Source organism: Tyto alba, unplaced genomic scaffold (assembly GCF_018691265.1).
Source record: "Tyto alba isolate M040663 unplaced genomic scaffold, T.alba_DEE_v4.0 Super-Scaffold_14, whole genome shotgun sequence".
NCBI lineage: Eukaryota > Metazoa > Chordata > Aves > Strigiformes > Tytonidae > Tyto > Tyto alba.
The window spans coordinates 59217362-59232883 of NW_024881276.1; the positions used below are offsets into that span (position 1 = coordinate 59217362).

Consider the following 15522-nt stretch of genomic DNA (forward strand, 5'->3'; position numbering starts at 1 on the left):
ATTTTGTAACAGGCTGCACAAGTCAGGTCTAATTGAGATACTTCAGAAAATCCCATTAGGTATTTACTGGTGTTTGCAGATGCCTAAATGCCATTACAAAACTGGGTCTCAAATGATCCAGAAGGACCTGTCTGCTGAGTCACGGAGATTCCTAAAGGAATCAAGAAATGATCTTACAGTATTTCGGCATCGCATGGCTGGTTTTCCAGACTGATTTAACTATCAGTTAGGAGGTCACAGGACAGCGTGAAGATGGGACCAGGATATTTTGTTTCCTTAAGGTCCCCCAAAACTCCTCCTGGCCATGTGCACACCTGCTGTTCTAAGTGAACCTGTCTATAGAATGCAAGTCCCGAGCTTATACTGCCTAAAGCAAAGCTGATAGCTAACAGCACATCACTTAAACATGCTATGATCAAGGGAAATGACTTTGCTAAGTGTGATGTGACTGGAAAATATAGCAAAAAAGTTTCCATGTGCTTTGCCTTGACTGGATCCACATGATACGTGAGGAAATGAACAGACTGGGAACATCCTCTGCACACATCTCAACTGGAGGATTTTCTGAAACCAAAGCTTTACACAGGAGAACATCATGTGAAATTCAGTCAACTGAAATTCCATGCAAATATGTTTTTTAAAGTCAAACTTAAAAATGTGACTTTCAAGTCACAGTTCCATTTTTAACTGTAATTACTTTTTTAATGGGAAAAAGGAGAAACATGTAACTTTGAGTCTGCCGATGCCTGTTGGGTCAGTGTTGCTTCAATTAACTGCAATTAGTGAGTCTGACTAACTCCAGGGGAGAAAAGAGATGACAAAAGAGTTTTTTCCTCTAACATTTTATCATTTTTCTGTTTTAAATTAAGATCCAACTCTATTATGGTACCCCGATATATTTGCATGGCCCAAAGTATGTTATTTTACTATTAGTTCCCTAGAGTCCAAAAGAATCCTTCCTGCAAGTAACTTCAGGAGCTAGGGCATCTAGTGTCGTCTTGGTCTCAGCTCAGTGCCATCCCAAATAGACTTAATCTGATTTACTGACTGCAGTAGATTTCTTTTGGAGAAAAATGTCTGGTGTGACAGTATCTGTCCCCCCCTTACAAATACTGTGAACATTAATGCAGTTCCCAGTAATCAGGACAAAAATTATGGTAGCAAAATGAAAAATAATGTCTTGTAGAGAATCCCTAGATGTGAAATACAATGCTATACAAAATCATGCAGGCTTCTGACTAGTCTCTGCCCCAGGGATGTACAAGCATAGGCCAGTGATGACGGAGGTCTCTGTACCCAACAGAATGGAGAAAATCTGTTGATAACCTAGAGGAAAGGACTGAATAACTGTAGCGCATGCATGATAAACTCATTATCTGTTCAGAAATTTTGGCTGTGCTCATTAAAATAAAAGCTCATTAATTAAGGGGTAATGATGTGTTGCTATCCTCATCATACAAATAAAGCTCAAACAGCAGTACTTATTATGGTGTGCTCTAAAAGCATTAATCCAACAGACCATTCAAACAAGGCTGCAAAACACAAGTAGTATATTAACGGAAAGTAGAACACTAAAAATCTGGAGAATCAAAGAAGAAAAAATCACCAGGCAAATAATAAGAAATTTCTTGAACATATTAAAATTGAAAGGTGTCATGTATGCCAGATCCTCATGACATAAGGCCGTAAGAGACAACTAAAGAGGATGGAAAGCTAAAAAGACAGCTAAGGAAGAGCAGAAAAGCTAAATGAATGGTATGTTATTGCCCTTGCTATCGGAAAAAAAACCCTGGACATTCTTATCCCAAGGGCACTTGTTTTGGAGCCATAATGTGACATTAACGGAAGTAGAAGGTCCTTAAAAAGAGATTAGAGAAAAGCCCGAGCAATTTCAATATGATTTAAAAGGCTGGCAAAACCAGTCAGTTTATCACGGCACTCCACAAGCAATAAAAAGACCACTAATACAGTAGGATTATAATATATGCATAAAAATGCCACTGGCTTTGAATGACAAATTCAATCTAATACTATTCACAGCAATCCTAATCCACCTTTCTGGTACACATGCATGTGTAATGCACTCCCTGCAGTGTGCCTGAGGTTTCCTTCCATGTCAGTCCATGCAGAGCATGAAATCAGAGCTAAACCCTCCTACAGAGGCTTCTATTTCTGCTCAGTGGCTGCTCCAGAGTCAGCCTCTGATGGCTGCAACAGCTGCCAAGCGAAGGCAGTATTGTAAAAGGCAGAGGGATAACCTCTGTTACCAAAGGCTGGTTAGCTTGACATAAATCCTAGGAAAAACAATGGGAAAACAAGTGTTTTGGGTTGAGGATCAATTAATACAAAACTATAGGACAGAAACATAATTGCCGCCAGTCAGTAAGTCTCTGAGGAATACAGATCTTGTTAAATCCAAGTTCTGTTGACAAGCACACCCCTTTAGAAGTGAAATATCTGAGCATCCATTCATGGATCAAGAATTGCCCAACAGATTTGTAAAACCACGTAACAACAGAGACAGATCATTAGTTCATGGGGAATTCTTCTGGCCTCAGTAAATCACTTACTGTTACCCAATATGTTAAACAATACTCTGGCAGCAAATGCAAAAGTACTGCTGGGAAAATTTGCAGAAAATGCACGGATTAAGGTAATAGTAAATAATAATCAAGATAACGCATTTCCCTCAGATCACTCTCAAATATCTGTGTTTAACACAGTGAAATTCAGACTTACGCATCAAGGCATAAGAAATTCAAGCCACAGGCACAGGAAGGGTACCACATCCTGCAAAGTATCACTGGCAACTTAATGTGACCTTTCCATTGTATGCTGTGGCAAGGAAGGCTAATGTAGCTTATGCACGTATAGATGAGGAAGTAATGGGTATGTAAATGTGGGAATTTTTTTTTCACTGTCTGGCTGTTCTGAGGCTGTTTAAGCAATACTTAATATATGCCAAAAAGAAGGATGAGTAAACAGACAAGACACAGAAATAAAGCAGAAAACATATATTATGACTAAAACCCCACTCTGTTTAAATTTTCAAGGTAAGACTGAGGAATAATTTGACCAATGTGCATAAATACTGTATGCAGAAAAATGATGAGTACTTCATCTGGACTGTTAAATCTAATAGAGCAAGGCCAAGTAAGGACCAATGAAACTAAAGGTCAGTTAAATCCCAACTAGAAATAAGACACGATCTGTGACAAGAGACGTGACCTGCCACGGATCATACTAATAAAAAAAGGTCCACTAGTCAACATGTCTTCAGGGAAAATAAATCTTGCTAAACACAAGTTTGACTGGCAAACACAGTCCTTCTGAAGTGAAATATCGAGGCTTTACATCCAATGTGAAGCGTCCCTTAGCTGGATCAAGATTACTTTCCTGAATGTGGCATAAATTTAAATAGTTTATTGTACACAGGATTTCAGACTGCATGATTGTTTGGAAAGTGACTCCATTTGAACATTTTTTAAGTTCCTATTAAGGTTTTGTGGAGAGAGATGGTCTCTGAACAGACAAAGGTAATGGTACAGGTACAGTGAGAGCAAATTGTCGGTGCTGTTAGATGGCATTTTGTACTGTACTCTGTATGCTGCTGTCTTTACCTACAGCCATGATATGAAAGAACCACCATGGCCACCTAGTCTAGCCTTAATGCTGTAATTGCTTTGTTTTTCATTTGTAACAAACATAACGTGGAGAAATCCATTGGGTACAATGTCCCAGGGTGCTGTGGCAGAAGTCCTGACTGAGTAAACAATGTTTTAATGCTCCTGGGAGGTGATCATACTGCACAATAACTGTTATGGTGAAGTATCTAAAAGCTTAAGATAGGGCTCTTTTTATTAACTTAAGTCTAAATTTAATATTAAACAATACATAATTAATTGTCCAATTATTAAAGCTAATAATAGAGCCAATGGTTATCCTACAAGCTCAGTGTTTTCAAGTAGCATAATTCACATATATTGTCTTGCATAGTCAAAATCTGATTGAAATGTCTTTTCTAGGAGGTGTTTAATGCCATCGCTACCCAGCTGTGCAGAGAATGAATCTGTGTTTGTGTCTCTCTGCACCCATTTGCTGTTGCTTTCTTCTAACAGCCCTTTATGGATCAGTCTCTTCAAAATCCCAGCAAGGTCTGAAACTGCATCCTGCACAGAACACTGCTGATATTGATTTGAAGAACTGTGCCTTTCTCTAGGCCTGGAGGAAGTCATAGCTTTTGACTGTAGGTTCTTTTCTATTTGGAGCCATAGGATGAATTACTTCAATGCTTTGGTAAGCTGCTTCTCTCTGTTGGAATGAGAACGAACTGATAATGCATACTTGGTGCCATTTCTTCTGGCAAAACAGTGGCCATTCATCAAACCAAAGTCCAATAGTTATTTATAACCTATTCAAGAACTACCATCCACAAAAAAAAAAAAAAAAAAAAGGAGAGTCCTAAAGATTCCTATAGTCACACAGAGTTGACTGAACTCACGAAACTGTTCTGGATATTTAGAATGGGCATCTGCTGCAAGCACAGTCATAGGTTCCACCAATGGTCAACTAAAGTCCCAGTGGATTCACTGTTACTGTGTTTGGGCACATGTTCCTGTTGGCTACTGGCTTGAAACTGTTTTTTCTACTTCCTTTGTTAATATGAGTCTTGGCCAACAAAGAAATCTCATGTCAAGGCTTTGATTTCTACAGTTCCTAAATAACTTCCATCTAATTCCTCCTAAAAACACATGTAAAAGTCCTTTCTGAGCAAATTATTGCTTCTGGTCCAGTGGGGAGATCACTCTTTTAATTCTACAAGGCAAAAGGGTCCTTTATATGCCCTAAAGGTAATTTGTTCTCCTCCAAACTTCATCCACTGTGTGGAGCACCACCAGTCCTTTGTAGTGCATGAAAGTTCACTTTGGGGATAAAACTATGTGGTCGGTTAGTAAAGCATCTGTGAAGATGACTGAACACCCAGAAAGAAAATAAATAATAAACTCTGCTATGATTATCATGCCTTTGAAGTTAGCTTCAACCCTACCTTGGGATAAATGGAAATCAGCCAAGTCAGAGGAATGATTATAACATGAAGCTGAATTTCTGATTAATCCACTTGTTTCCTCCCCTCACTTTTTGAGTGCCTTTAGGGGGCTCTCAAGGTGCCCTTTGTTACCAGCTCCATTTGTGAGTAGCATCAGGAAATGTCAGTCCTAGAAGAAGCTCCTTTTGTGTAACAAAGACATGCTCTGTCTCAGTAAAAGATAATGATGTCTTGGTAATTCAAGGGATAATTATTATCTGAAGTCACTACAGACAGAGACATTAGATGAGCATCTCATGGAGCCTCCCCTAAAATTCCCAGGTCCAATAACGCTGCAAAGCTGACTTCTTTTCCTTAAGTAACAAATAAATATTAGAATACGCTTCTTTTCAAATACAGCTTGTGTTATAATGTAGCATATAAGTGATTATACTAAAAATTACTTTTATGAAAAATTCAACACGTTTGGGGGTGGGCAGGAATACTGCCTTTTTTGTCATCAGGCAGTGTGTACTACCCCAATTCAGAAGAATCTCAGCCATTCTCTACTATGTTATTAATAACCACAACTCCTTACTTCACAACACAGAGGTTGCATATTTGCTGCATGCAGTTCATTCACCCTTCTTCTAGCAACCCTGTTGGGCTGATGGTTTCCCTGCACATTTTCTACAGGCCTGACCCCTCCTATAGGTCCAGTTAAATCTTTCTCCTTTTAGTTTCAGAGACATGCAAATAATACTCCATTTATTGTCTGCTTAGCTGAAGAGCTCACAAGTGATGTTCTCAGCTGATGTTATCTCTAAACTGATGAATAAGCGATCTTGTGGGGAAACAGTTGTGTTTGCTCTATTGACCCACACATTTCTGTGTGTGGCTCAAGTCACCTGCCTCTCAGTTCTGTCTCCCATGACAAAGGGACTCTAGTGAAATGCTTGCTTTCTGTTCACAACAAATATATCTCCACTGCAACTGTAATGCAGACTAGGTGAGGTTTTGCAGTTGCCTCTGTCTTCATTTCAATTCTTTCGGAATGGCTAATTTTCACACCAGCCTCTGTTAATACCTGTTCTGATACTGTTCCATTCTCTATACCACAAAGCAGCTGTTTACCATACACCATTTTAATTGTTCAGACAGGCCTATATAGTTCAACAGACACAAAATTGATTACATAAGCCATTAGGCTCAAAGGTCTGGAGAGACGTATGTCATCTAAGGCATCATTCACTTCTTTAAAGCCTTACAGAATCAATTTCCAGCCAGCCAGACATACTTAAATGTAAAGTTGGAGAAGGCACCAATCCATTTTTACCTTTTCATAATGCATATCACCAGCACAGAGGAAGGAACTGTTGGCTGGGAGGTGCACAGGTGTAATAAAAGACTGTAGGTGTTGCTAGGTGAAGCCAATTTGTGTTTGCTTTTATTTTGTGGAACAGCATATGGCAGCTTTTCACTAAGTCTGAGTCAATCAGATTTCTAGGCGCAGAGTAATTTACGTGAGCACGTCTTTAACCTGCTAATCATTAGGACAGCACATTTTTCAGCCTGTGCAGCATGCTTTGCCTTGGTGCCTAGGTGAGCTATCTCATTTTTCACTCATGAACCTGCCAAAGTTCACAGCTTCCTGTGTAACCACAACCTGCAAATCATCTGCCACTCTACCTAAGGATGGTCTGCTCTATGACACTGTGACTGTGCACCTTTGTCTTCTCAAATCTATGGGAGCCTTCTTCCCCATTTAATCGCAATGCTTTTACTGTGAGGCAGAAAGAGAAGTCCATCAGCTTCTTATTAGCAATCATCAAGAAGCCAAATGAATGGGCAGAAACACAGAGTGAAATGAGAGAAAGATACCAGAGAGACTCCTGCAAATGCCCCAAAGGGTTATAAATCTTTGCTCAGAGGAGAATTGAAAAAAGAACAGACGGACTGGCTGTTAGAAGTGACCCTGGGAATAGCCACGTGAGCAGAGACCACAAAAATGAAGGAACTGGAGGGACCTGGGAAATCTTATCAAGGAAGATATTAAGAAAAAAGGGCTTCAAAAGCAGACTGTTAGAGCAGTTATGGAGAAACATGCCAAAGATGGAAGGAATTCTGATAAAGGCAATATCAGTATAGGAGTCCTGAGCCCCTGTTGCCATACCTTCCCACTGCTATTCTGTAGCTTAGGGGAGAGCCTGTGTTTGGGGGAGGTCTGTCTGTGAACCAGAGCAGCACACAGAATTAGCCCTACTCGGTACAGGCTCCTGAAAAAAATCACAGCCCACCAGAAGAAGAGGATGGGCGTCTGATAATCAGAGGTGATGGAGTCCTTTAAGAGGATTCTTTCCTTTGTACCATTTGCAGTCATGCACTTCAATCCGTAGTGCTTTGTGTAAAATTTTGCCTTTTCCAAATGTGGCAGAAATTGCTTATACGTTTTGTTCTGAATTGCCCTGTACCTTTTTGTTACCTGAACAAAACACTGCAAAAAGAAGTAATGAATCTGATCTTGATCAATACTGTGCAGGATACAACAATGGCACGTGTAGAGGATACTATCTGCAATTTTCAGGCATCTTGCAGAGGTTGCAGAGGCAAAAACCTGGATTATCTTCTGCCTGGCAGCAGGGTAGGTTCTTAAAACAGGACAGCTGCCGGCATAAACATTGCTCAGAATAAGGGCAGCACAGACATCCTGTTAAAGTCTGTCATTTTCTGTAGAGTACAGAAGTGCCCAGTTTTCCCATTTTCAGACAGAGGACTGGCAGCTCCGTGCGTGGTGTGAGTGGCACCGCTCCCGCTGCTCGCCAGCTCTACCTGAGCCCCCAGCTCCACACGTGCTGCCCAGGCTCGCCTCTGGTGAGGATGCCTGCAGCCAGCTCCAGAGGCTCTGGTAAAACAAAAGGGAGCGAGACTGGGTTTGTGGACAGGGCCTGTCACAGACCACTGACTCACGTGGAGAAAATGCATGAGCAGCTTCTTAAACAAGTAGCTAAAAATAAGTAGAGAAGCAAGTTGTCAGTACTTGATATTTCAGCTTAGGAAGCACAGAAAAATCCCATGCCTTCCATGCTGAAACATACGTAAGAGGTTTTTTTAAGACGTAGGTGGTAAATTCTTAATAGGAGAACGGCACTCTGTTTAACCAACTCACTGTAATTCCATGCTAGGCTTCCTGCTGTTCAGTTCAAATGAACTGATCATTGAGTTAAAAATGTTAATATTATATACAGACCTACACAAGCATCCTTGACAAATGATATAAAACAGTTCCTCCAAAAGGTTTCTATTACACATACATAAAATTGACAATTAGCAGATGACAAATAAATAATAACTCATATGTGTTAATGGGATAATGCCATTGAAAGGCAACAAAATTAAATGGTACATAATTAAATTACGCAATGCACCATTTATCCTCCCCAGCCACCAGCCCTGCTGACAAGGGCTGCTCTAGACAGAAGCTCAGGCTAATGGAGCCACAAGTTCACCGGGTTTGCCTTATCTGTCCCCCACACCACCTGGTCAGTGATTGCAGACACCATCAGCGGCTGCTGCCTCCAGCCTCAGGCACGGAGACTCCCAAACACCATCCCCACTCTCTCGGGCTGCTCAAGAAACCCTTGAGACGGTTGTGAAAAGAGGGGACAGGCACTGACCACCGCTGCAAATGAGACTGACTTTAGCAGAAAGATTTTCTTCTGTCTGGTTGTCAGAAAACCACTCTGGGGATGCTCATTTGTGAGGTGAACTCATTACCCCCAGGGCTGAGGAAAGCTTCCCGAAGGTAATGAGCCTCAATGCCTGATATGAAGTAGGTGTGCACACAAATTTGGCACTTACCTGCTATTCATTTGTTTGATTTTGAAATGAAGTGAAAAAATGCACAAATATCAGATATGCTTGACGGCCAACACCACATAATGGTGGCCACTTCAAGTATAACCCGTTCCCTTGTAGCACCCACTATTCCTGCCCAGTCGTGTTATCCCTCACATATTCTTTCCTGATGCTGATTCCCTCCTTTAAGGTAAGTATGTATACCCAACAGCATAGATCAGCAGGATGCTTTACATTTTGATACAGCGATCCTTCAGCACCAGACAAGCAACACAGAAAGGAGAGGAGATTCTTATTGATTGTGGAATCCTCAACAAATATCACGTTATTTTAGTTAGCTACGGTATGAATATCCTGCTTTACTTTCCAAGTTGACAAGGCATAGAGGACTGAATTAAAAATATATTTATTCTGGATCCTTTTTACCAACACAGTGGAAACTAAATCTGTGATTTGCTCACTTCTGCCTGTATGCTCCTGAAAAGGAGAACAGACTTGAAAGACAGAAACCGCAGAGAGCTCCAGCAATCGCAGGATTCCCCTAAACCAGGGTCAAACCCTGCACTTGCCAATTCTGAGTAAAGTGGTTTCAGTAAATCAGGTACCCAGAGCGATGCAGGTTTCCTATAAACGCAAAGACAAAGCCTTTTATTTTGATCTGACTGATGATTTTGAGTTGACTGCCACCAGACAGGAACCAAACTGCAATTCCCACACGAGAATGCTGACCCAGCATCTGCAAAGTTTGTGGCATGGATAGCCTTTATTTTGGTTAGACTACCCCAAGCAGAGGAAATTATACATGCAAATGGGGATGTGATCTTTCTTATATTTACCCATGTTGTTCCGATTTCAGGTATGTTTGGGCCCAAGTTTTCTGTGATGACCAGAACAGAGCAAACAGAATTTGCTATGTATTTGGAGTATCTTCATTTGATAGCCTTACAAGCTAATTCTGTTATTCCAGAATGCAGTAGATTAATATCTACACACACCGAATATCACATCAGATAGCACAATCAAACATATGGTAAGGTATGGAGTATTCATAAAGGAGGAGAAGACAAAATGCCAGAATGCCATTCATGTGCCAGCAGGCAGAACCCATTGAATGAATGGGTCAATGTGACTAAGTTGTTAGTATCGTTTTATCTGTTTACAAATATCACTGCCAAATCAAAGTAGCTATCTATTGTTTGCTCAACAGCTACATGTTATTTTCCTTCATTATCCAACCTGCTTTAGTTTGATTCTACATAAGCTTAAAACTGTGGGGAAAAAATATCGCCTGCATGGAAAATTGCTGTGGGATTGCAAAAGATGTAGAGCTTGCCAAAGAAAATGAACTCTAAAAACTGTTTTCCTTGTTTATGTGCTCTCTCCAGGCCCTCTTGTTTATGTAAGGGCTCAATATATGCTCAAGTTACCTTGCGTCAGCCAGGCTGTGGTAATTGTCTGTGTGTGCACTTTTTGCCCGTAGAGAATGCAAGAAAATTTAACTTAGTTTAAGCCCTTTTCACTGCAGGCAAACCTAACACAAATTACCTGAGGGGTGGGAGCGTGCACCTAACTTGCACGTAGTGATATGCTACATCCCAGAAGCCTTATGCTGTGTCTGAGACCCAGGATTATGAAAGGCACCCTAAAAGGCATCTGGGACAGCTTGTCTTTTTTCTGTGAGTATATCGCACAGGCACACGAACGAAGGACTTACCTGCCACGCCTCAACCTTCTTAATGTCTGCACAGGATCCGTTAGTGAAGAGTCCCTTCCCAGGGGTGCAGGTATATATATCCTGCAAGGCATGGGCAATAGAGTACACTGCCAAATACACATTATAGGATATCCGCAAGTGTGTATAGTCCATGTATGGTGTTTCCACACTGGTGATGTTCTCATCCCCTGTACACGGAGGTCGGAAGGCAGCCGTTCCATTTCCAGCTCCCAGTCCCTCTTCATGGCCCTTGTGGAAGGACGTTGAAGCTGGAGAATTTTTAGACCCATCGGGGAGATAGCAGTTAAATGTCTCCTCCCAAAACTCCTTGGCAAAGCCGTTGTTGGTAGACTTCTTGGGATGCACCTTCTGCAGAAACTCACGGAAGCCTGGGATCTGTCCTGCCTTCAGTGCAAACCCAATGGTGCTGCCAATGACACGGAAGAACTCTGGCATGGCTATTAGGGAAGAGCTGGCCCAGGCCTCGCTCGCCAGCCAGATCTTGCCAGTGATGTTTCGCCTGACAATCTCTTTGATGAGAGGCTCCAGGTCTGGGCCACTGGAGAAGACAACAATCACCCTTGCTGTGGAGTTTTGGATGACCTCTACCACTTGCTGGATCTCCTCTTCATCCGAGTACTGGGAGATGAGCTCACTAAAATCAATGCAGATATCCCTCTCCTCCGCCTCCTCCCGAAACTTTTCAATCCCTGGCCGGCCATAGTCATCGTCAGCTGCAATTGTTCCTACCCAGTTCCAGCGAAAGTACTCGATGATGTCTGCCATTGCCGTGGCCTGATGCTCGTCATTGGGGATTGTGCGGAGGAAGGACTTGAACTGGTTCTTATTGCTCAAGAGACGACTAGAGGAGGCATAGCTGACCTGTGAGAGCACAGTAAACAAGCAAAACACACCATGAAGTGAACTGTCTGGAATAAATTGCCTCCATTCATCTAGCATCGCTGTCAACCTGTCTGACCTCAGATGGGATGAAGAGAGGGCTGAGCACCACACTGGCAGCCACGTACTCTTAGTCTGTGGTGGCACATGATCCACTCTGAGAGCCTGTACGTTCTTGTAGCTGTGACTGTCTTACAGAGGCACACATACAGCAGCGGCTACTCGGACCGAGATTGTGTCCACCTGTAAGGTCAACGATCTGAGGAGGGACAGAGACACTGGCACTAGCTTGGAGTAACGGCAAAGAGGTGAGCCACGGGTGGCCTACACGCTCAACTTCCTGCTGAATGCGGAAATTAGAAGAATGTATCTTTTAGATAAATGAGGGCAATGCACATGATTTAGACAACGAGGGCCGTGCACGTAATCCAAACGAAATGCAGGTGGCTTCTGTTCTGAATCAGACCTGAGACAGCAGGCTGGTACTGCCATACCAAACCTACTCTGTCGGCCTCTCCTTGCCTCTCACCCCTGTCCCCATCCTTAGACAGGCTGCATCGGGCACCATACACGTTATATACAATACCCGACAGTTGAAGTAAGAGGAATGTGATGTATGTCAGTTGCCTGGACCCTGCGGACTGCTATGGTAGTGCTGGTCAAAACTACCTTAGCAGTACTTCCCAGCTGCTAGCCAGGAGCAGCAAAGAAGCTAACAGGCATTCCACACTCCATGAGCCACCATGTTTTACAGTTAAAATAGGATTTTATTTCATTTTCTAAAGCTATCAAGAAATACATTTTTCTCCTAATCAGAACAAGTGCCATATGCTCTTAAGATATAATTTACATTTTCTACAAGTAGGAAGAAAATGATAAAACCCAGAAGAGAATAATTTAAAGGTCTGGAGAACTTTAAAAACTCATTTATCTTTGCATTTTGAAATTGGTATCTGAACTTTTTAGTACTGATTCTCATTTGAAAAAGTCTTCTATAAACAGTTCATTTTGTACAAAGTAGAAATTTACAAAAAACCTTATTTCCTCCTTAAACTCTGGCGTTTAGTGTTTCTGCAAGAAGAAAGAGAAGGAGGTCTCCTAGTGCCATTTCAAGGGTCACAGGAGAAAATCCTCCTTTCACAGATCTATAATCTCCCCTGGACAGGCTCCTGCCCAGTGCTACTCTCACCTCCTACAGCCTATTGCCAGGAGGTACAGGCAAGGTGACCCACTCCTGCAAGGTACTCCACTCCCACAGGTGCTGTAAGGGTACGCTGAGGTGAGAAACCGAGAAACAGAACAGAAGTCATAACATTTTCAGTTTCTATGTCAATGGAATGAGTAATGAGCCTTACATTAATTGTAAAACATACCACCAACTTCTACTAAAATGCAAGGTCTGTTAAGCATGGGTTTGCTAATGGCCTTGCTATAAATGGCAGTAATAACGCATTTTCTAATGCTGCCCAACAACTTCCAGTTTAAAAGCCTGCTTTCAGTTTTCGTACTTCAACCACCTGGCTGAGATTTTGCTCTAGAACTGAACCTCCTGACATCTACCCATTTCTGCAACCTTCAGATAAGACTACTGCCTCATAACACAAACACCATTCCCTGTTCAAAGGGAAAGTCTGAGAACTGTAATCATCTCTTATCTTCAGGCCAACTCACCAACCCTTCTCAGCTGCCCTTGTTCACCTGGTAATGTGATGTGTAAATCAACAATACCCCTTAAAATGCCATCACAGTGTTTATTGCACACCACCTTCCTATGTTACTCTGGGCAATACCTAGCTAGCACATACAGGTCTGAGCTTAAACCAATCTTGCCCTGATCAGAGACCAAATGTCCATTTTTTCAGCCTCCTGCAAGGGAGTCAGACTGGTAACATTAAATAGACAAGATATATTACTGTGCACCAGGCAGTCAAGAATTCTTCCTTCTTCATTTGTGGTGCAGATGGGAATTAGAGCCCTGGCTGAAGTAAAGATAACTCTTCTCAGGACAGACCAAGAGTATAGTGTGACACAAGCTTGTTACAAGAACTCTTGTGAGCTCTGGCATCTGTATTCATTTTAGAAGAGGAACTAGAAATGTTAGGCTATACAAGGCAACACATAAATGCGTAAGGTCAAACACTTTTTCTAAAGTTGTATTCACTGTGGAGATCTAAAATCAAGAGCTACAACATTAAGCTATAATACACCAGCCTCATACTTTGCTTGAGGTCTTGACAGAGCAACAAGCTTGTTAAACAAAAGGATGGGCCCATGGATGCTGGCACCGACCCCAGCAGAGTCAGCAGACAGCAAGAAGGATGCTGTGACACAGGAGCTGGCACAACTACGCCACCACACAGAAGATTCCAGGACAAGGGAGGGCATATTCACACGTTTTCACAAACCCTGTTTTGAAGGTGCTAGGGCAAAAGAAAGGCAGGTCAGCCCAGAATAAACCTTCACAGCACCTGATCAGCACAAGCAACAACTTTACATATCACCTATTTGAATGATCAGAGATGCTGACAGACCTAAGAGTAACCGGTGGTGACTGAGTTCTGCCGTAAATGGGCTCTGTGAGAGTTGGGCATGAATAGACAGTGACCATGGTGAAGCAACATCACAACTAACCTGTCAAGGCTGACAACTGCCAGTGACTGACCTAAAACACCCACGCTCACAGACTAAACCACTGTAGAGGACTCTGGTCCTCCTAGACTAAGTTGCTGTTGGCTGAATGTTGTTATTGGCAGCTTGGTAACCTTTCTGTTTGATGACTGCAAATTGCTAGCAAGACATATTTCTACTGAAAGAAACCCCTCACATTTTGCATTGTTTCTCTCCCTGAAGTTCTATTGGAAATGGCAAAGATTAAACAATATTTGTTTAAACTCTGCAGAGCAGAGAGGCAGGCCATTTCTGTAACCTAAACAAGAGAGGTGAAAACATACCTGAGGTATGTAAAAGAGTCCCAGCAGATTGGCCACAGCGGTAGAGATGCCAGAGCCGGTTGCCCCCACGACTGCAATGGTGGAAGGGATATGTTCTGAGCAGTTGCAGAATTCATCCAAGTTCAAGGAGTCTATCTTGTTCTGGGCCACAAAACTCAGTGTGGCCTCCAGGGCTTTAGAGACTGTATTGCAAGTGTCAAATATCCTGTATCCCAGGGTCATGTTGGGAAGGAGAGTTGGGCTACTGTTTATTTCTTCTATGGCAAAGATCATAGCCTGGAGCCAGCGGAAGCCTCGGAAATTATACCTGGAGGAATAAAAATAAAAATAAAATAGAGTGAGAAGGAAGGAAACAAAAGAGAGGAGACCAGGACTGAGTCAAAGACAGAGTGAAGAATTCCAGATAAAGGCAAAATCAACTTATACTATTTCTTGCATCCTACTAAATCTGGAAAGTTTTGCTTTTGTATTCAGTGGTTACAGAACAGGCGTGCATATGCTACAAGGTTTTGTTCTGGTTTTCAGCTCTTCAGTTTGGGAGCTCACTTCAGACCTCGTGAGGGTGAGATGAAATTTTCTAAGTCCCCTGAAGTCTGGGAAAGTCTGGGAAAGTTGAAAAAGAGCATGCCTGGGGTGTTGACTCTGGCCTGTCCCTTCTGCTCAGAACCCTAAACCTGGATCTCGTGATTCCTGAGCAAATGCTCTGACACAAAGCTACACCTACCAGGTTTCCTTCCAGGCTCCTCTGACATGTTTCTGAATGCAGATGGCAGTGTCTGCTAAGCTTGTGCTGAGTGCGATGCTGCCAGTGACTTGGGCTCAGGGATACTCGGTGTGTCAGCTCCTCATGGCTTTAGGCAGGTAGAGCAAGCTGAGACACAGCACTGGCATGCTGCTTGATGCACAGGTGCCTGGGAGCTCTGCTCAGGGAAATTTGGCCTCACATCACACACTTCACATTGTGAGAGAGGGCATAGTCAACCTGTTTATACCAGAGAACAGAGACATACTATAAATGTAAATCCTAGCGTAACTTGCTAACTTGTTAATTAGATACTTCAGTGCTTTCATTGAAG

The 15522-nt window shown here is 42.3% G+C and overlaps 1 protein-coding gene across 2 annotated transcripts in view; it reads right to left on the bottom strand.

Moving 5' to 3' along the window:
• Window positions 1-15522, bottom strand: part of CASR (calcium sensing receptor) — a 75933-nt gene that overhangs the window by 16810 nt on the left and 43601 nt on the right. For both annotated transcript variants that reach the window (XM_042789065.1, XM_042789064.1), the window contains 2 exons: window positions 14447-14753; window positions 10596-11477 (listed from right to left, as the gene is read on the bottom strand). In XM_042789065.1, coding sequence (XP_042644999.1) covers window positions 10596-11477; window positions 14447-14753 — 1189 coding nt within the window. The remainder of the gene's footprint in view (window positions 1-10595; window positions 11478-14446; window positions 14754-15522) is intronic.